At 38.9% G+C, this 23,037-nt stretch overlaps 1 protein-coding gene across 10 annotated transcripts in view; it reads right to left on the bottom strand.

The window, feature by feature from the left end:
- Positions 1-3,570: 3,570 nt before the first annotated feature.
- LOC143026610 (motile sperm domain-containing protein 1-like) overlaps positions 3,571-23,037 on the bottom strand; it is a 93,375-nt gene continuing 73,908 nt past the window's right edge. For all 10 annotated transcript variants that reach the window (XM_076187302.1, XM_076187308.1, XM_076187306.1 and 7 more), the window contains one exon: positions 3,571-4,725. In XM_076187302.1, coding sequence (XP_076043417.1) covers positions 4,691-4,725 — 35 coding nt within the window. In that variant the 3' untranslated portion in view covers positions 3,571-4,690. The remainder of the gene's footprint in view (positions 4,726-23,037) is intronic.

The following is a 23,037-nucleotide window of genomic DNA, read 5'->3' as shown; positions in this document are numbered from 1 at the left end:
TTTGGGAGTGTAAGTGGGAGGTTATCAGGAGTGAAGAGAGGGCGAGGGAGGGAAGGGGTGGCTATTCTAGTAAGTGAAGAGATAGGTAAACGTGTAGTGGAGTGGAAGGAGGTTTCCTCAAGGATAATGTGGATGAAGGTGAAACTGGGAAAGGAGATGTGGGTCTTTGTAAGTGCATATGGGCCTGGCAGTGAGAAGAGCATAGAAGAAAGGGAGGCCTTTTGGATAGATTTAAATAAGTGCATAGAGGATTTAGGGAGAAATGTCAATGTAATAGTACTGGGAGACCTTAATGCTAGGGTAGGAAATGGTCCAATTGATGGAGTGGTTGGGAAATGTGGAGTTCCAGGAAAGAATCGTAGTGGAGAGTTGATGGTGGAAATGTGTCTAGAGAGTTGATGATAGCAAATACAGTGTTTCGGAAGAAAGTCAAGCATAAGTACACATGGGAGAGGGTGGTGGATGGAAGGGTGGTAGATAGAGCGTTAATGGATTATGTAGTGGTAAATAGGATTATGATAGGAAGAGTTAAGGATGTACATGTGCTAAAGGGAGAGGGTGGGGGAATATCAGATCATTTTTTGGTGGAAGGTAAGTTGAGAGTGGAGGAGAGATGGGGAAAGAGGAAAGGGACAAAAGATAGGGAGGTGCTTAGAGTGAACTCTTTAAATGAAAAGGAAAAGGAGTACAAGAAGAAGCTGAAGAAGTGGGAGGGAGTGAAGGATAGAGTAGAGCTAGGTGTGGAGGAATGGGGATGGTTCAAGGAGAGAGTCACAAAGTGTGCAAGGATGGTGTGTGGAACAAGAAGGACAGGAGGAAATAGAAGGAAGGGTAGTGAATGGTGGGATGAGGAAACAAAGAAGGTTGTAGAAGAGAAGAAGCGAGCTTTCACAGATTGGTTACAAAATAGGACGAGGGAGTCATATGAGAGGTACAAATAAAAGAAAAGAGAAGTAAAGCAAAAGGTAAAGGAGGCAAGAGGAGAGCAGATGTGAAATGGGGTGAGATTATGACAGAATATTTTGAAAGTAATAAAAAGATGTTTTGGAAAGAAATTAAGAGAGGAAGAGGAGGCGAATCAAGTAGAGAAGAAAAGGTAAAAGGTGCAGATGGAGAGATGATAATGGAAGAGAAGGCAGTAAGGGGAAGATGGGCAGAATATTTTAGGGAGTTGCTAAATGTGTAGGAGGATAGGGAGGGAAAGATAGCAGCAGTGGGAAATGCTAAGAAAATGACATGACCGTGATGAGTGAGGAAAATGGAGAAGAAATAAGGAAGGATGAAGTGAAGGCAGCTGTTAAGATGATGAAAGCAGATAAGGCACCTGGTCTGGATGGATGCCATGCAGAATGTCTAAAACAAGGAGCTACAGTGATAGTGGAATGGCTGGTGAGGTTATTTAATGTTTGCTGGAGAGAGGGTAGAGTGCCAGAGGACTAGAGGAGTCCCTGTATAGTTCCTCTTTACAAGGGAAAAGGGGACAAGTGTGAGTGTAGTAGTTTCAGAGGGATTAGCTTGTTAAGTGTAGTTGGGAAGGCGTATGGGAGGATCTTGATAGAGAGGATTAGGAGAGGTACAGAGGAAGTAATTGGTGAGGAACAATGTGGATTTAGGACGGGTAGAGGTTGTGTAGATCAGATCTTTGTGGTAAGACAGGTATGTGAGAAAGCTATAGGAAAGGGGAAGGATGTTTTTTGGGCTTTTATGGATCTGGAAAAGGCTTATGATAGGGTAGATATAAAGGCACTGTGGGAGGTTATGCATTTATACGGGATAGGAGGAAAGCTTCTGGGAGCTGTCAAGAGTTTTTATGAGAGTAGTAGAGCTTGTGTCAGGATTAGAAATGGAGAGAGTGAATGGTTCGAGGTAAAGGTGGGACTTCGTCAAGGATGCGTTATGTCGCCCTGGCTGTTCAACTTATACATGGATGGGGTAGTGTGAGAGGTAAATGCAAGGGTAGTGGGTCAGGGATTGGAGATGGTTAAAGAAAATGGAGAAAAGTGGGAGGTGAGCCAGCTGTTGTTTGCGGACGACACTGCGCTTGTGGCAGGATCGGAGGAGGGACTGAGGAAGTTGGTGACAGTTTGGGAGAGTATGTGATAGAAGAAAGCTAAAGATAAATGTGGGTAAATGTAAGGTGATGAGATGTACAAGGGGTGAAAGTGGTAGTAGACTGGAAGTGAGCATTAACCACTTCCATACGGTGATGCCTATGTAGGCGTCATGAGGAGCATTTGGGTACGCGATGATGCCAACGTCGGCGTCTTGATTATATTTATTGCAGTCGTACCTACGTAACCTCTATTCTCTCTAAACTGGCTTCATCATATTTTCTATGGTTATCAAAATTCATGGGTGAAAGAGAACGAACGATTGAGCACTGACTTTTTTATTTTAATGCGATTATTATTACGCAACATCACACGTCGGGCAGCTAATGCTGCCAGACGTGCGATGTGCCCCGGAGTGAAGAGGTTAAGGGAGAGCGACTGGAGGAAGTGGGTAGTTTTAGATACTTGGGTGCAAATGTGGCAGGAAAAGGTGAAGGTGGAGGTAGAATGTAGATTGAGAGAAGCGAGTAAATGCCTTGGTGGATTAAAGAGTGTAATAAGGAATAGACATTTGGGAATGGATGCTAAGAGGAGACTGTATGAAGGAGTGATTGTGCCAACAGCACTGTATGGGGCAGAAACATGGAACATAAGAGAGGAAGAGAGAAGGAGTTTGAATGTGTTTGAGATGAGGTGTCTGAGAAGTATGATGGGGGTTACTAGGCTAGATAGAGTGAGAAATGAGGAGGTGAGGAGGAGAACGGGGGTAGAAAGGGAGTTGGGAGATAGGGTTGATAAAAGAGTATTAGGATGGTTTGGACACATGAAAAGAATGAGTGAAGAAAGACTGGTAAAAGAGGTATGGAAGGCAGATGTGGAGGGAGTGAACATGAGGGGACGTCCTAGGATGAGGTGGATGGATGGGGTGAAGGGGGCTTTGGGGAAGAGGGGAATTTCTGTTGAGGAAGGACGGGAGAGGACAGAAGACAGGGGTGAATGGAGAGTGGTTGTATATGGATGATGTTGTGATGCATGAGGTGGAATGGGCGGGGGGATGGGGGGTGAGGTAGTATGTGTGAACAAAGTTTGACGCAGCCCAAAGGGATTTCTCCCCTTTTTCTCCTTTTATGCAATGGGGGGGACAGAGAGGGGGGGTCGCCGATTTAATGAAGCGGCCTTGCTGTGGATGTGCTGTGTCTTGTGACACTGCTTCTGACCCAGGGCAGTGGACAAGGTGCAGGGATGACCCGTCATCCAGGAGGTGCTAAGATAAGAGGGAGGGTGGAGGGGTGTGGAGTGTATTCAGGGATGGAATGGGTGGGAATGATTTTATGCCTTTTTCTTTTTGGCTACCTCCCTTGTAAGGGGGAAAAGCCTTGGTATATGTATGTATAATATCTCTACTCTAAACCATCAATTTGGTAAATTAGAGTTGTAATATCATTAAGCATGTCTACATCTAAAGCTGTGAAGTAAAATACTGTGTTCATGGAATGTGTGGGAAAATAAAAGGCTTAACTCAATATTACAAAAGATTCATTGAAAAAATACATACATTATTCTATTGCCTCTTAAAGGGATGGTATTGCCAAAAAGATTAACATACAGATACCACTATGCTGGCTTGACTGGAAACCACCAAGTTTCCAACAGACACTGAGGGTATGTGACCCTATGTTTTTCCAATTTCTGTACATTGTTTTGTTAAATATTTTATATTGGGACTTGTAAAATAATTCTTTCCCAACCCTTTCTTCATGGTAACAGACAAAGCCTCCAAAAAGATGCTGCAACAAGAGATCTGTTGAAATACCTGACCACGACACAAAGATGCATAGGAACAAAAATGACAGGGTATAAATCTGAACTTAAAATTACTTCTGAGCCAAATGTTATAAATGAACCATGAAAGTAAAAACACACATAAAAACATCAGATACCTATTGATCACCAGTGTGTCTTGTCTACTTGGTACTAGCTGACAGATACTGGTACTCTTTGTCTGGTACTCTTTGTCTTACAGAGATCAAATTACTCAAACCTACTTTTTCTTTGTAACATGACAGTATACACATGAAATGTGAGCAAAAGAACAGTTACCATAAAAGTTTCTGTTGATTCTAATGCCTGGTTTAGAACCAACAGAAGAATCTTGGTACATAATATTAAAAACTTCAGACAACACTGAGTATAAAACTGTGTACTGCACAAACTAATGCAACATGATGCATGTTATGTAAAGCCATACTGGAAGTACTTAATTAATTTCTTCTTCAACACAGAAGAAGCCAAATATGTCTTTCCTAGCAGAACATGGGGATGATGCAACTGAACTTTAACTAAAAGCTGAACAAATTTTTCTTCTTTTTCATTATGCCAAGGTAAATGCTAAAGATGAAAACAAATTTTGTTTTATGAAATTCCAATTCTAAGTACCTATACATGTTGCACCACATTCCCCAAAACTATAATAAAACATTTTGTCACAGAGAAGTAAAATACTGCACATAAAACTTTCACAGACACTGCACCATTCATGATAATATAAACTGTTTACATTTTGCACTTTGAATTATTCTTGATAATTCCTTCCTTTAAATGTTGCATCATGGGAAGAACACCTGTCATGTCTTTAAGGATTACCCTACTCTCAAGATGGCATATGTTAAAAGTCCTGAAAGAAGAGAACAACAATGTGAGATTTCAAGGGGCTGGACAAACAACACTATCATGTATATTCAACATTGTGTACCATTAGTTAAAAATCATTTCTATTAATCTATATACCAAAAGCTTTTTTCCCTTTATAAGGGATGTATCTATGTCAAAAGGCATGTATCAACTCCCAGACACCACCCTTTCTTCACTCTCATCTTAGCTCTTTGTGAAAGACAGGTCATCCCTGTATCCCACCAACTGCCCTGGGCAAGAAGCAATGTAGCAAGACAGTACATCCACAGCAAGGCCACTTCACTGAATCAGTGAACACCTCTCTCTGTCCCCAATGGCAGAAAAAGAGAAGAAATCCCATAGGGCTGCTTCACACATTACCACTCTCTACTCCCCTACCCCCCATCCTTGCATCACAGCATAATCTATACAGAATCATTCTCCACTCATCCCTATCTCCTGCCTTCTCTCTTCCTTGTTCAACAAACATTCTCCTCTTGCTCAAAACCCCTTTCACCCCATCCATGCCTCTCATCCTCAGCCATCCCCTCAAGTTTACTCCATCCACCCCTCTTTTACTGATCTTTCTTCACTCATTCTTTCCACTGTTCCAAACCATCCCAATATTCTTTTATCAACCCTATCTGCCATCTCGTTTTCCACCCCCACTCTCCTCCTCACCTCCTCATTTCTCAGTCTATCCAACCTTGTAAGCTCTACCATATTTCTCAGACATTTAATCTCTAACACATTTAACCTTTTTCTCTTCACCTCTTTCAAATACCAAGTCTAAACTCCATACAGTGCTATTGGCACAATCACCCCTTCATATAATCTCCTTTTTGCATCCATTTCCATATGCCTATAATCACTTACTTTAACTAACATGCTCATTATGTTCATATAAAAGATAAAGGAAATTTCACTGCACATAAATTATTCAATTTTTCCATAGCTGTTTTTATATTCATTACAAATGCCTCTTACCTTTGGAGGAAGAAGCAGCTCAAAGGGACTTCTCCCTGTCTTCTCTTTTTCTGCATGAGGGGATGAACAGGGGGAGGGGGCACCAATTAAATGAAGCAAGCTTACTGTGGATATACTGTGTCTTACTACATTGCTTCTGACCCAGGGCAGTGGGCAGGATACAGGGATACCCAATCATCCATGATGAGCTAAGATGAGAGGGAGAAAAGGGGGTTGGGAGTGAAATGGGTGGAAGTGGGTATGTGCCTTTTGACTTGGCTACCTTCCTTGTATGGAGGAAAAAGCCCTTGGTATATAAATATACCAACAACTTTGCCCCCCTTACAAGGGAGGTAGACAAAGTCAAAGGCATAATCCACTCCCAACCATTTCATCCCCACATACTCCACTCCCATTCACCACCCCTCCTTCCCTCTTTTCTTGGCTCCTCCTGGATGATGGGTCATCCCTGCATCTCAGAAGCAATGTAACAAGATACAGCACACCCACTGCAAGGTTGCTTAATTTAATTGGCACCCCCCCCCCCCTCTCCATCCCCCTCATGCAGAAAGAGATGGGGAGAAATCCCTTTGGGCTGCGTCAAGTATCATTCACACATACTCCACCCACCATCCCCTACCCACACCCTTCCATACATTACAGTATCATCCATACACAACCATTCTCCACTCACCCCTATCTTCTGTCTTCTCACTTCCTTAACAGACATTCCCCTCTTGCCCAATACCTATTTTCCCCCATCCATCCATCTCATCCTTCATCCCCCTCATCTTTACTCCTTCCACTTCTGTCTTCCACACCTCTTTTACTAATCTTTCTTCACTCATTCTTTCCATGTGTCCAAACCATCCCAATATTCACTTCATCAACCCTATCTCCCAACTCCCTTTCCACCCCTGCTCTCCTCACCTCCTCGTTTCTCATTCAATCCAGCCTAGTAACCCCTACCATACTTCTCAGATACCTCATCTGAAGCACATTTAAACTCTTCCTCTCTTATGTTTCATGTTTCTGCCCCATAGAGTGCTGTCAGAACAATCATTCCTTCATACAATCTGCTCTTAGCATCCATTCCCAAATGCCTATTTCTCATTACACTTTTTATTCCATGGAATTTAATTGCTTCTCTCAATCTACATTCTACCTCCACCTCCATTCCTCCCTTTCTGGCCACATTCATACCCAAGTAATTAAAGCTATCCACTTCCTCCAGTCTCTCTCCCTTAATACTCATTTTCAATTTGCTGCCATCCTCTCCACTTGTACATCTCATTACCTTGGTTTTACTCACATTTATCTTCAACTTCCTTCTTTTGCACACCTTCCCAAACTCTATCACTAACTTCCTTAATCCCTACTCTAATCCTGCTATAAGTGCAGTGTTGTCAGCAAACAACAACTGGCTTATTTCCCATTTTTCTCCATTTTCTTTAACCATCTCCAATCCCTCACCTACTACCCTTGCATCTACCTCTTGCACCAACCATGTATAAATTGAACAGCCAAGCAACATAACACATCCCTGACAAAGTCCCGCCTTTACCTCAAACCAGTCACTCTTTTCATTTATAACACAGGCTCTACTACTCTCATAAAAACTTTTGACTGCTCTTAACAGCTTTCATCCTATCCCATATATCTGCAATACCTCCCACAGTGCCTTCCTGCCTACACTGTCATAAGCCTTTTCCAAATCCATAAAGGCCCAAAAAACATCCTTACCTTTTCCTATAGCTTTCTTACATATCTGCCTTAACACAAAAATCTGATCCACACAACCCCTACCTGTCCTAAACCTACACTGTTCCTCACAAACAACTCCATTTGTTCTTCTCCCAATCCTCTCTATCAAAATGCTTCCATAAACCTTCCCAACTACACTCAATAAACTGATCCCTATGAAACCACTACACTCACACTTGTCCCCTTTTCCCTTGTAAAATGAACTATACAAGCACTCCTCCAGTCCTGTTGCACTTTTAGGCAAACATTAAATAACCTCACCAGCCAATCCACCATCACTGTACCTCTCTGTTTTAGACACTCCACATGACACCTATCCAACTCAGGTGCCTTATCTGCTCTGGTCAATTTAATAACTGCTTTCACCTCATCTTTCCTTATTTCTCCTCTATTTTCCTCATTCATCACTGTCATTTTCTTAGTGTTTCCCACTGCGACTACCTTTCCCTCCCTATCCTCCTTCACATTTAGTACCTCCCTTAAATATTCTGCCCATCTTCCTCTTATTGCCATCTCTTCAATTATCATTTCTCCATCTGCACCTTTTACCTTTTCTATTTCATTTACTTCCTCTCTCTCTCTTAATTTCTTTCCAAAATACTTTTTTATTACTTTCAAAACTTATATTCATATTCTCATTACATTTCATGCTTGTTCACCTCTTTGCATCCTTTATCTTATGCTTTACTTCTCTTTTCTTTGTATCTCTCATCCTATTTTGTAACCAATCTGTGAATGCTCATAACCAAAATGTGAATGCTCATTTCTTCCCTTCTACAGCTCATTTCTTCCCTTCTACAACCTTCTTTGCTTCCTCATCCCTACCCTTCTTTCTATTTCCTCCCATCTTCTTTGTTCCACACGCCATCTTTGCATCCCTAGTGACTCCCTCCTTGAAACATCCTCATTCATCCTCCATTCCTAGTTCTACTCTATCGTTCACTTCCACTCTTCTCTCAGGTTCTTGTACTCCTTCTCCTTGTTGAAATTCAACACCTATAATGCTGTAATGGATTAAAAATAGGACTACCTTCAGGAGATAAAAGGTGAGAGTTGAAACTTAAATTTTGATTGTGGTCATGCAATTTGTGTGTTTTAGGATGGCTGTGTCATAAGGTATTGGGTGTTGGTTGTTGAAGACATGTAAATAGTATATTGCTGGGTCTGGTTAATTGATACTGTTTTAGTGTTGGGTGATAACCTGACCATGAAATGTCATTCTTGCATGTCTCAGGATTTTTTTCTAATCTGTTTGGTGAATTACTGGATTTGTTAGTTGTGAAGTGTCTGCTTTGTATTTACCTAGTTGTATTTACTTAGCTGTATTAGACGGGAAGGGAGCTATGCTCGTGGTGACCCGTCTTTGTATCTTTCAGCATCAAGTTTTTTTCTTAAAATCTTGAATAGTATTTGCACACACTTTCTTGATCTAAATTACTCCAGGTATCCATTACTCTGTGTGGGAAGCTATTTTTTTCAGATCTCTTCTATAGTTATCCTTTTTGAGTTTTTTTTTTCCTGTCTTCTTGTTTTTCCATTGTCCCATTATAGTAAATCATTCCTATCTAGGATTTCCATTTCTTTCATGATTCTACAGTCAGCAGATCTCTTCTTTCTCTTCTTTGTTCCAGAGTTGGTAATTCCAATTTGGACAATCTTTGTTCATATGTTAATTTGGAGAGAGTTGGTGCCAACTTTGTCATTGCTCTTTGTATTCTTTCTAATTTCTTTATATTCTTTTTAGTACTGGGTGTCCATAGTGTTGCTGTGTACTCCAGTTTTGGTCTTATTAGTGTAATTAATATTTTTTGAATAATTTCCTCATTCAAGTAGTCAAATGCCACTTTCATTGACCTTAACCACTTCACTCTGGGCCAAAATCTTGCGGGCAGCATTAGCTGCCAGAAGTACGATGTTGCGTCATAATACTCGCATTATAAAAAATATAGTCACCGCTGTATTGATTGTTCTCTCTTTCACCCGTGAATTTTGATAACCATAGAAAATATGATGAAGCCAGTTTACAGAGTATGGGGGTCACGCAGGTACAACTACAATATAATCAAGACGCCGACATCGGCATCCTCGCGTACCCACTTGGTCCTCATGACGCCAACGTAGGCGTCACCGTATGGAAGGGGTTAATAGGGTGAAGGTTTCTCCGACTATTTTAGTGATATGTTTGTCTGGTGTCATGTCTTTGCTGATTATTACTCCAAGGTCTCTTTCTGAGTTCACTTTTTTTAATTCTTCACCAATTTTATAATTTCTTGATATTCTGTTTTTACTTTTTCCAAACTCCATTATACTACACTTCTTAATATTCAAGTTCACTTCCCACTTTTGAGTCCATTTCCAGATTTTGTCTAGGTCCAACTGTAATGATTCACAATCCTCCTCTGTTCTTACTTTCTTTAATATTTTTGCGTCATCTGTGAAGAAATTCATATAACACTCTACTCCTTTATTCATGTCATTTATATATATTGCAATCATGACTGGAGCCAGTACCAAACCTTGCAGGACACCACTTATCATTTCTTCCCAATTTTCCTCTGATGCCACCTATTGATTCTATTTTTCTTATTAGTTTCTTGTGTGGTACTATATGAAATGCTTTTTGTAGGTCTAGAAAGGTACAGTCTGCCCATCCATCCCTCTCTTGTATTATTTCTATTAGTCTCGAATAGAAGCAGATCAGGTTTGTTGTACATGATCTTCCTTGTCTAAATCCAGACTGATTTGGATTCAGTATAGTTTTTTCTTCCAGATGTTTAACCCATCTACTTTTGATAACTTTTTCACATATCTTTGCTACTGTGCTTGTTAGGGAGACCAGTCTGTAGTTGGTTGGATTTTCCTTGTTTCCTCCTTTATATATTGGTACAATATTTACATTTTCCAGTCCTGTGGTACCTTTCTTTGAATGAGTATCTAATTATATTGTATATTTTATCTGTTTTCTTTAACTCCTCTATGCATTCTTTTAGTATCCAATTTGCAATTCCATCTGGACCATGTCATTTTCTGACATCAAGGTTTTTTTTATTTGGTCGCTGATTTCCTTTTGTGTTACAGTTATTTCCTTCATTGGAGGGGATTTCTGTCTCTCTATTCCCTCACAGTTAGGTGAGTTCTCAATTGTGAATACTGATTTGAAATGATTGCTCAAAATTTCTGACATTTCTAGTTCTTCTGTATATTCATAATTTCCCTGGCACAGCTTTTCTATTTCTTGTTTATTTTTTAGTTTACCATTTACATGCCTGTAAAATAGTTTCGGGTGTTCCTTGCATTTTTCTATTATTTCTTTTTCATAGTTTCTCTTTTCATTTCTGCATATTTTTACATAATCATTTCTTAGTTTGATGTATGTTTGCTATTTGCTCATTTTTTTGTCTTTTTTCCATTTTTTCCAAGCTTTGTCTCTTTTATCCTTGGCTTCACTACATTTTTTGTTGTACCAGCTTTTTATATACACTCTTCCTTGCTTTTGTTGTGGTACATATTTGTTCACTCCCTCATTATAAATTTCTTTTAGTATACAGTACTACCTCTCATTAACGGACTTTAATTAGCTGAGTTTGCGATGTTTTGGCTGTGTTTTTGGTGTTTTGGAGTGGTTTTTGGGTGGCATAGTGATTGCACGCACAAAACAACAGCACCAAAAACACAGTGAAAACACCACAAACACAGCTAATTAAAGTCCTTTAATGAGAGGTCTCACTGTATTCCATTTCTCTTCCATCCTTGTCTCTTCATTTAGGAATTTTTCCCAGTTTGCATTACAAAAGAATTTTTTAACATACATATACCAAGGCTTTTTCCCCCTTACAAGGGAGGTAGCCAAAAAGAAAAAGGCATAAAATCATTCCCACCCATTCCATCCCTAAATACACTCCACTCCCCTCAACCCTCCCTCACATCTTAGCACCTCCTGGATGACGGGTCATCCCTGCACCTTGTCCACTGCCCTGGGTCAGAGGCAATGTCGTAAGGCACAGCACATCCACAGCAAGGCCACTTCATTAAATCTCCGTCCCCCCATGCATAAAGGGAGAAGATGGGGAGAAATCCCTTCGGGCTGCGTCAAATTTTTCTCACACATACTACCTCACCCCCCCATCCCCCCACCCATTCCAGCTCATGCATCACATCATCCATATACAACCATTCTCCATTCACCCCTGTCTTCTGTCCTCTCCTGTCCTTCCTCAACAGACATTCCCCTCTTCCCCAAAGCCCCTTTCACCCCATCTATCCATCTCATCCTAGGACGTCCCCTTATGTTCACTCCCTCCACGTCTGCCTTCCATACCTCTTTTACTAGTCTTTCCTAACTCATTCTTTCCATGTGTCCAAACCATCCTAATACTCTTTCATCAACCCTATCTCCCAACTCTCTTTCCACCCCTGTTTTCCTCCTCACCTCCTCATTTCTCATTCTACCCAGCCTAGTAACCCCCATCATACTTCTCAGACACCTCATCTCAAACACATTCAAACTCCTCCTCTCTTTCTCCCTCATCCTATTTTGTAACCAATCTGTGAAAGCTCGCTTCTTCTCTTCTACAACCTTGTTTCCTCATCCCACCATTCACTACCCTTCCTTCTATTTCCTCCTGTCCTTGTTCCACACACACCATCATTGCACACTATATTTCTTTTTTGTAAATATTTGTATAGCTACAGCCTGTAAGTTTGTAAAGGAATTTTTGTGTGTATAACATTTAGTCTTATCAGTAGTGCACTTCCACCATGTCTTCCTTCATCTGTTTGATGTTCATTACGATAAAAGAGATATTTTTTTGGGGCATATTCTATTTTGTCTAAGCATTATTTCTTGTAACGAGATGCAGATGGGAAAATTTCCTTTATTAATATTTTTAAAGATTCGTATTTAGCTCTCAAGCCTTGACAATTCCATTGTAGTAGGGTGAGTTTGTTATTCGTGGTGGTTAGCTACATTATTCGATTTTTTAAGAATTCTTTCATTAGAATTTTGTTCTGGAGTTCTTTCTTTCTTTTTAGTATTATTTTCATTATTCATTTCAGATCTTGTTTTCTCTTTTTGATGGGTGGATTCCTTGGTGGTCTGTTTCAAGTTTTCCATTCTATTTCTTGAATGATGGGCAGTGACTTTATTTTGTTCTTTGCTCTCTTGCTTTTCTGGTATTTTTACATCTGAAGTTGTGCTCTTTTGTTCATTTGGTTTTACCATTTTCACAGATTTTTCTGGTTTGGTGTTAGAATTTTTTTAATTTGCTGAATTTGGTTGATTTCTTTTCAGAATCATTAAAAATAGTTCCCCTGGTCTAATCTGTTTATCCAAGGCCTTATTCCTAGCTTCTGGAAAAGTAATTTTCTCGAGGGTTTGGATGGCTTGAACTTCCTTTTCAAAGATAAATTCAACACAGCTCTTGGAGGATGAAGGATGTTGTTCTCTGCAGTTAACACATGATGGAGCTTCGTTACAATTGCCATGTGTTTCTTTACCACAGTTCATACTGCAGGTTTTTCATTAATTCTACTTTTGCAATTTTGTTTTGAGTGTCCAAACATTTGACAATGGTAACATCTTAATGGGGATGGTATATATGGCTTTACTTTAAGAGACAACCAACCAGCTGATATAAAATTTGGTAATCTACACTGATTGAAGGTTAAAATTATTGTTCCTAGGGGTACAAGCTGTTCACCAATCTTCTTTCGCATTCTTAAAACTTTTATTACTCCTTGATTTTTTAAGTCTTTTTCTATTTCATTTTCTTCAATGTGTAATAATTCTGGTGCATATACTATACCTCTGCTTTGGTTAAAAACTGGGTGAGAGAAGCATTTAACATTAAGACTATCTAAATTTGAGATAGTTTTGAGTTTTTCACTTTGTTCAGGTGATGTTTCGATCAATAGGCTTCCATTTCCTAGTGGGCGAATTTTGGGCTGATTGCCACAGATATTAACAATTTCTCTATTTACTCTGAAAACATTTACTCATATTTTCCTTCTTCAAATTCAAGTATTAAGTACTTTTCATAATTTACTGTTCCATATACCGTATTTTTCGGACCATAAGGTGCGGGCAAAATCCTTAAAATTGGCCAAAATCGGGTGGTGCGCCTTATGTGTGGCTTCAGTGTAAAAAAATGCCTCGGACAGTGGCGTACTATTTTGACACGTTTCATAGCTAGCCTGCCAACGGCGACAGTGCATAGGCCTAGCAAAAGTTACAACTAAGTTATAACCAAGATGCATGTATCTTGACAAGAAAATTGCGAAAACTTCGACAGTTTTCGAGTCCATGCCATGGCATTCATTCACGCTATCAGGGCTATGACATGATAACATCCACAACACAGACAGCCATTTTGCATTGGTCTAGTCTCGCTCCACTCAGACTGTAGTCATTTGGGTATTTTTTTAGTTTCGACCATGGTCGCAATATAGCAACAGAAAATTAATTATTAATTTTGTCAATTAAAATGTATCAACGTAATATGCAATTTTGTGGGTGGAAATGAAAATAAAAAATACCTTGCTACAAGCAAATATGCTAATGAACGAAGTCGGTAGCATAGGATCGGGACGCCATCTTGTCGTCTGTCAATTGACGGCCTCTGTACTTTTGACAGTACCTCGCCAGGTACATTTTCTTGATGGAATGTTATGGAGCAGAGATACATGCATTCCTTCAAGCTACAAGAACTTTGTACACCCCGCAAGCTGAGAGAGTGGTTGAAAAGCCCGCCAACGTCTCTCACGACAACGACGATGCGGATTACATTTAATTTGGAAGTAATGATTTATTAAACACAGGTTAGGTTAGACGAATTTATCATCCTTTAATTTCTTCGACGTCGGCATCTATCATAACAAACATGGCGTACCATTCGTCCGACATGACTTCGTTACTTACGGAATCTGTGTTAGCACCTTTTTTGTATCTTATTTCTGCTAACAAAATTGCATATTACGTTGATACATTACGTTTGATACATTATGTTTTAGTTACGTTCCGAACGGCCAAACGTGACGTGAAAATGAACGTAAGTTGTTACTGTACGTTCCAGTAATGTATGACCGTTCATACTGTACTATACATCCATAAATTCTATTACCATATCTTATAAAACACCCCTAAATCATTAATTATAAACATAACATTGTAAAATAATAACATTAATTTCAAATAAATTAAATTCAAGCAACATAAAGTGAGATGGTGGAGGAGAAGGAGGAGGGGGAGGAGGAGGAGGCAAGGCACGTTCAGTCTGTCGTTTGTGCCATGTAAACAATGGATGCAGCGTCATGCGTAAGTATTGTTTGAATGTCTCGTACTACGGAGAGCACGCTAAACTAAAAAATTCACTCAAAAAATGTTTTTTTACAAAAAATTTTTTTTTACAGCCAGTTCAAACGTAAAATCGAAAAAACGTAAAACGAATGAACGTAAGTAGAGGAGCGTCTGTAATTAATTTTCTATTGCTATATTGCGCCCATGGTCGAAACTAAAAATTTACCTTCATTTGTAATCTTGTGTTTTTAAGTGAATAGAGAATTCTGGGAATAAAACTGCTAATGTTGGTTTTATTCCCCACAATTCCCATAATGTGTTATATTGTTTTTTAGGGGGTATTGGCAGGGCAGACCGTCCATGGAGGTGGTCTGATTTCACTGACCAAAATAAAATATATAATTTATTTTTGTAATTTTGCTAAATCCCAACAGATTTTTCTCATTCAACAACGAAAATGTTCAGTTCTGAATGCACTCACATATGCATGATTATCCGATGATGAGACCAGGTGTGCCTTATGGTCAGGCACGCCTTATATAAGGATGGGGAATAGCAAATTACAGGTGCGCATTATGGTACGAAGCGCCTTATGGTCCGAAAAATACGGTACTCCTGATATTATTTCCATCTTTCTAAACTTTTCATTTCTAACATTTGTTTCTCTGTCTTTCTTTCTGTCCTGATGATTTCTAGCTTTATTATCAGGAAAAGAATAAGGTTTTAGGGTTATTATACTTGAACCCGATGTGCTGGTACCATTGTCCACTTCCAGTCTGATTCGGTTTGCCGATCTGTGAACACTTGTCAAGATGCAGGGAAAGATGGAGCAACATTACGCCATCAAATTTTGTTTTAAACTTAAGAAAACCAAACAAGAAGCTTATGGAATGTTAAAGGAGGCCTATGGGGATGAACAGATGAGCCAAGCAAGTTTGTATCGTTGGTTTAACAGATTTTCTGAAGGAAATGAACAGGTTTGAGGATGAACCCAGATCTGGAGCACCGAAAAGTGCACGATGAGCCAAGCAAGTTTCTATCGGTGGTTTAACAGATTTTCTGAAGGAAATGAACAGGTTGGGGATGAACCAAGATCTGGAGCACTGAAAAGTGCACGCAAAGAGGAAAACATTGAGGAAGTGCAAAAGTTAGTGATGCAAGACCGTCAAATGTCAACAGGAGGTCTAGGGTTGTTTATAACCAGATCGATGGAGACCGACTCTTAACAGACAGTGTCTGCACCCAATGGGGTCTGCCAGAGGGTGATGGCATCAATTCCAATCATTATTCAAAACTTGATCATATTTCCTGCAATAGTCATCACCGATGTTCCTGATAGCCCAAGGAAAGAAGAAATAAAATGAGCAGGAGGGTAGTGGTTCAGTTTTGGTCTGGAAGCTCAGACCTGGCCTTGGCGGTATGGTTGGACCTGCCAGAATGTACATCATCCCACCGCCATCACCCAGCTCGTCATTGCAACACTCAAGCCCCACCACCACAACAAGGTACTGAGCCATCGGTGGGGAGATTTTCATTAGACTCAACCATTTTTCTTCCACTTCTATTTCTTCCTTGTAGAATTTTTCTCAGTTCACTTTAACCCCTTCCATACGGTGCCACATACGTAGGCGTCACGAGGAGCAAGTGGATACACGAGGCTGCCATATCGACGTCTTGATTATATTTATTGTAGTTGCCCCTCCGTAATGACATACTCTCTAAACTGTCTGTAATCACATTTTCTATGGTTATCAAAATTCACGGGTGAAAGAGAGAACGATCGATATAAGCGGTGACTATATTTTATGATGCGAGTATTATTACGACACGTCGTACAGCTGGCATCGGCTGCTGCCCGTGAGATTTAAGGCCCGTACTGAAGAGGTTAAGGAAAAATTAGTCTATTTTACTATACATCAGTCTTCCTTTTCTGTGTTTCTCATTTCTATTTCCTCCTATAGTTATAACCTGAGTAGTATGTGGTCACTTTGCAAATGGTGTCTTGTATTCGATTTTGTCTATTTTAGTTTCTGACATAAAAAACCCAGTCTCGACAGTTCTTCATTAGTTCTAAATCTAATGTTTTCTTTTACCCATTGTGTCAATGTATGTTCTTTAATCATGACGAGTAATAATTTTCCCCATTGATAATCTCCACCTTTCACTGTCATCTCTCTACCAACATATTTCTTTGCAATTAAAATCTCCCATGAGAACCACTTTATTTCCATCCTGCAGCATCTCACTTAATGATGTTCTCATATCCTCTACCATTTTGGAATAATCTCTCTCTCTCTCTCCAAGACCTTGTTTTTAGGGGCACATAAATAAATGTGAACTTTCTACTTTTCATGTCCCTATCTTCAACACTTACTGAGATCATCTCTACCCTATTCTTTCCATATGTAACTTTCGTCACATTTAAGTTTTTCTTGACCAGGAACATGACTCCACCTTGTTTCTTCTCTCTATTTCTAAGCCAATGATTATATAATCTATGTCCAACACTGGTACTATTGGACCCCTTAATTTTGCCTCCATAATCCATTATGTCTGGTTTTGTTTCTAACAGGTAGTCATTTAGTTTGTTCAATCTTGAGATTAATCCATCTATATTGGTATGAGCTAATTTTAATTTTCAATTCCCTCCATCTTGTTCTCTGAACCTTTTGTTGTTTTTTCTTGAATATACAATTTTTTCAGCTTCATATCTAACACTCTCTAATAGAGTTGCATCACCTTAGTCTCCATTCTTTTCTCGTTTTTTTTTTTTTTTTTTTTTATCTTTTCCGCCTTTCACTGTCATTTCCTCCCAACAAATTTCTTTGCAGTTAAAGTCCCCCATAACTACCAGGTTACTTTTGCCCATTAGTATCTCATTTAATAAGTGCCTTGTATCTTCTAGCATTTTCATATGCTCATTCTCTTTCTAAGAGCTCATTTTTGGGGGCACATAAAACCACAAACTTTCTTTTCATGTTCTTGTCTTTGACTTTACTCATGATCAGTTCTACATTGCTTTTACCTTCCATAAACTTTGTTATATTCAAGTTCTTCTTGGCCAAGAACATGATTCCTCCTCCCAGTTTCTCATCTCTGTTTTTAATCCAGTAATTGTATAATCCTTGTCCATTTTTTAATGGGTGGTATTGAACCCCTTAATTTTATCTCCAAAATTTCCATTATGTCTAGTTTTTCTTCAAACAGGTAATCATTTGGTTCATTCAGTCCTGAAATTAATCTGTCAATGTTAGTATAGGCCACTTTTAATTTTTTTCTTTCTCCATCTTTTTTTCTGTTTTTGCTTCGCCCATTCTGATGTACCATTTTCTCAGTCTCATGTTGATTACCCTCCAATAGAATTCCTTGCTTTCGGTCTCCATTGTCTTATGTTTTTTCCTTAGCTTCATCTTTTAGTGTCTTCTCTTTTTCTAATTCCTCAACACTCATTTCTCTTTTTATCCATATCTTATTGTAATGTTCACTCCTTGCCAACTTACTTGCTTTTTCTAATATGTCTTCTACTACCATTTGTGATCTTAGTTTTATCTTTAGGGGTTGATTTCTTTCCTTAGAATAATGTCCCATCCTATACACATCATCTATATCTTTCTCTACTTCCTGATCACCATCCTTTATTTCTTTTAAGATTGCTATTGCTGTTTCTTTTTCTTCTTTTTCTCTCATGTACCTTGCCAGACCATGTTTTTCCCTTAGTCCATGTATCACAATACATTTTCTTCTATCCACTGCATCTCTAACCCAATTTAATTACTTGAAGGATTGTATCTTTTGCATTTTCCTGCAACTGTTATTGGACTATTTCTTTAAAGGCAATTTCTTCATTTTCTCTGTTTTCCTTCCATTTCTTAATCTTTTGCATACTTTCTTCACCCAAGTTTTCTTCAGTTCTTTCAGTCATTTCTTGTACTTTGTTATTTACCTCTTTATTTATTTATTTTTTTAAGTTTTCACTATTGGTAGTATCATTAATTTTCTTCATTTTCACACTTAACCTCTATTATATAATTTTTCATTACCTTAAGTTCGATTCTTAGTTCTGAGTTTGTTTTTCTTGTGTAGGACATCTCGATGTTAGCTTGGGCTAAGCAATCCATTAATTCTACAATTTCTTTCCTAGTTCCATGACTTCGTTCTCCCATCATTTTCTACTTTTACTCATTTCCCTTTCTCTAAGATTCGACTTAAATTTCTTCTCTCATACTTACCAAATCCTGAATACAATTCTTCATTATATATCTGTCTTACCACTGGTGTTTCAAAATGCCTGATTACATCGTACTTCGGCGTGGCGCCCCTAGATGTCTCTGCTGTCAAGTCATCTTTCCATTTAAACTTATCATTGTTTTCCTGCATTTTTTCTTATTACATCAAACTAGAACAGTACAGACTTCACTGTGGAAATCACAACTGCTCCCCTCCCATTCAATACAAACTAGGCTTCCTTGTTTTGTTGTATAACCAAGAATTTTCTTCTTCTATGGACCACAAATGAAGAGATGTTTATGGTTTTGAAACTCGAGTGTGTTTGTGGATGTGTGCATTTGTGTATCTGTATTTACCTACTTGTATTTTACAGGAAGGGTAGCTATGCTTGTGGTGCATCTTCATATCTTGTTTTATCTAGACTGTTTTTAAATTCATGTATTGTTTTTGCACACACCACTTTCTCATCTAACTTGTTCCAAACGTCTATTACCCTGTGGGGAAAGCTGTTCTTTTTCAGGTCTCTTCTATAACTGTCTTTCTTGATTTTCTTTCTGTGTCCTCTTGTATTTCTACTATCCCATTTTAGATCCTATCAATAGTTTCTGTGCCTTTCATGATTCTATAAATAGTTATCAAGTCTCATCTCTCTCTTCTTTGCTCTAATGTCTGTAGCTCAAGTTTTGCTAGTCTCTCTTCATATGATAGTTCTGAGTGTGTTGGTGCCAATTTTGTAATTGCTCTGCATTCTTTCAAGTTTTGTTATACACTTTTTTGTACTTAGTGACCACGTCGTCGCTGCATACTCCAATCTTAGTCTTATCAAAGTGACTAGTATTTTCTTCACCATTTCTTCGTCCAGGTATGTAAATGTCACTTTGATTGTTCTTATTAAATTATAAGTTTCTCCAAAAATTTTGTTTATATGTTTCTCAGGGGACACATTATTCATAATAATGACTCCCAGGTTCTTCTCATTTTCTACCTTTTTTAATTTCTTCTCCAAATTTATATGATCCCACTATTCTTTTTCATTTCCAGTAATATGTTTCCCCAGTGATCTTCTCCACCTTTCACAGTCATCTCTTCCCAACATATTTCTTTCTAGTTAAAATCACCCATAATTACCAGATTTCCTTCTTTCTTTAGTATTTCATTTAGTGCTTTTCTTGTGTCTTCCAGCATTTTGGAGTGTTCATTTTTTATTCCATGCGTGAGTTTTAGGTGAGACATAAATCACTGCATACTTTCTATTTTTCATATCTCTATCCTCAACTCTTACCATAATGAATTCCACATTGTTCTCTCCTGTAATTTTTGTCACATTTAGGCCTTTCTTGGTTAGTAACATCATCACTCCACCCTGCTTTATTTCTCTATTTCTGTCCCAACAATTATATGATCCTTGTCCTATACTATTTGGTGGTAATGATCCTTTTAATTTTGTCTCCACAATCCCCATTCTTGATATCAATCTATGTTGGTATATGTTATCTTTAATTTCTTTTCTTCTTTATCTGCATTTCCTTTTCCCTTATGTACCATTTCCTCAGTCTCAAATCAATCACTCTCCAAAAAAAAAAAAACTCCTTCCTTTCTTTTTCTGTTCTTTTCTCATCCTTTTCCTTAGCTTCCTCTTTAATTTTTTTTCCTTTTCTTTTTCCTCATCACTCAGTTCCTTTTTTATCCCTAGATTTTTGTAGTTTTTACTTTTTGCTAGTTTTCCTACGCTTGTTAATATTTCTTCTGCTATTCTCTGTGAATTAAGTTTTACTTTAAGCGGTCTCTTCTTCTTTTCAGAATATTTGCCCATCCTATAGATATCTTCTATTGCCTTTTCATGTCCTTGGCCCTCCTCCTGTATTTCTTTTAGTATTTCTGTCACGGTATTCTTCTCATCTTTTTCTCTTTGGAACCTTATTAGACCATGTTTTTCTTTGATACCATAGATTACAATACATTTTTTTTCGTCTATTGTGTCTTTTACTCAATCTCTTTTTTTCTTTTATTACTTCTATTACTGTGTCCTATGTAATTTTGTTCATTTGTTCTTTGACTATTTCTTTAAATAGTATTTTTTTGTTTTCTTTGTTTTCTTTCATATATTTGCCTTCATTTGTCTTTGTCATATTTAAACCTTTTTTGATCAATATCATGACTCCTCCCTGTTTATGTTTTATTTTTTGTCCAGTGATTGGTGAAGGGGGCTTTGGGGAAGAGGGGAATGTCTGTTGAGGAAGGACGGGAGAGGACAGAAGACGGGTGAATGGAGAATGGTTGCATATGGATGATGTTCTGATGCATGAGGTGGAATGGGCGGGGGGGGGGGGATGGGGGGGTGAGGTAGTACAGTATGTGTGAGCAAATTTGATGCAGCCCGAAGGGATTTCTCCCCGTCTTCTCCTTTATGCATGGGGGGACAGAGAGGGGGGACGCCGATTTAATGAAGCAGCCTTGCTGTGGATGTGCTGTGTCTTGCGACACTGCTTCTGACCCAGAGCAGTGGACAAGGTGCAGGGATGACCCGTCATCCAGGAGGTGCTAAGATGAGAGGGAGGGTGGAGGGGTGTGGAGTGTATTCAGGGATAGAATGGGTGGTAATGATTTTATGCCTTTTCCTCTTTGGCTACCTCCCTTGTAAGGGGGAAAAAGGCTTGGTATATGTATGTATGTATGTATGTATGTATGGCTGTTGATAGAGGGCCTTTCAGTTTTGTCTCCACAATTCCCATAATGTCAGGTTTCTTTATTTCCAGATAGTCTTTTAATTAATTAATCCCAGAAATCATACCATTCATACTTGTGTATGCCACTTTTTGTTTCATATTTTCTTCTCTTTTTTGTGTGTTTTCGATGGCTGTGCTGTAAGGTAGTAGCTATTTCCTGGGGTTGAATTTTTGTGTATCTTACGGTAGACTCAGTCACCAACTCTCTCTTAAGAATCCACCACAAGCATAGTCATCTACCAATGACTGGCTAACTTACCATAAATACACTCAGCCCTTGATTTAATGGCCCATCTTTTAACAATTTTCAAAGGAAACAGAACAAAATTTAGTAACTCCCCAAAGAATACAATCATGGAATATCAAGAACCTATCTTTGCAACCCTTAGTAAGTCTGATGTTGCAAATATATATATATATATATATATATACACACACACACACACATATATACCAATAGCTATTTACCCCTTACAAGGGAGGTAGCCAAAAAACATAGGCATAAAATCCATTCCAACCCATTCCATCCCCACATACTCCACTCCCATTCACCCCTCCCTCCATCTTTTCTTGGCTCCTCCTGGATGATGGGTCATCCCTGCATCTTGTTCATTGCCCTGGGTCAGAGGCAGTTTAGCAAGACACAGCAAGACTTCTTCATTTAATCAATGACCCCCCCCACACCCCTCCGTCTCCTCTGCCTACCACACCTCTTTTACTAATCTTCAGTCATTCTGTCCATGTGTCCAATCCATCCCAACTCCTTCATCAACCCTATCTCCCAATTCCCTTTCCACCCCTACTCTCCTCACCTCGTTTCTCACTCTATCCAGCCTAGTAACCCTATCATACTTCTCAGGCACCTCATCTCAAACACATTCAAACTGTTCTCTTATGTTCCATGTTTCTGCCTCCTACACTGCTGTTGGCACAATCACTCCTTCATACAATCTCCTCTTAGCATTCATTCCCAAATGTCTATTTCTCATTACACTTTTTAATCCCCCAATGTATTTACTTGCTTCTCTCAATCTACATTCTACCTCCACCTCCACTCCTCCCTTTCCCACCACATTCACACCCAAGTAACTAGAGCTATCCATTTCCTTCAGTCTCTCTCTCTTAATACTCATTTCGAATTTGCTGCCACATTCTTCCCTTGTACATCTCATTACCTTACTTTCACCCACATTTATCTTCAACTTCCTTCACACACCTTCCCAAACTCAAACACTAGCTTCCTTAATACCTCCTCTGATCCTGCCACAAGTGCAGTGTCGTCAGCAAACAACAACTGGCTTATCTCCCACTTCTCTCCATTTTCTTTAACCATCTCCAA

This window comes from Oratosquilla oratoria, chromosome 6, assembly GCF_046742065.1.
Source record: "Oratosquilla oratoria isolate Oo_2021 chromosome 6, ASM4674206v1, whole genome shotgun sequence".
In the NCBI taxonomy this organism is placed as follows: domain Eukaryota; kingdom Metazoa; phylum Arthropoda; class Malacostraca; order Stomatopoda; family Squillidae; genus Oratosquilla; species Oratosquilla oratoria.
The sequence above is the reverse complement of the archived record's forward strand: the minus strand, read 5'-3'. Positions and strand labels throughout refer to the sequence as shown.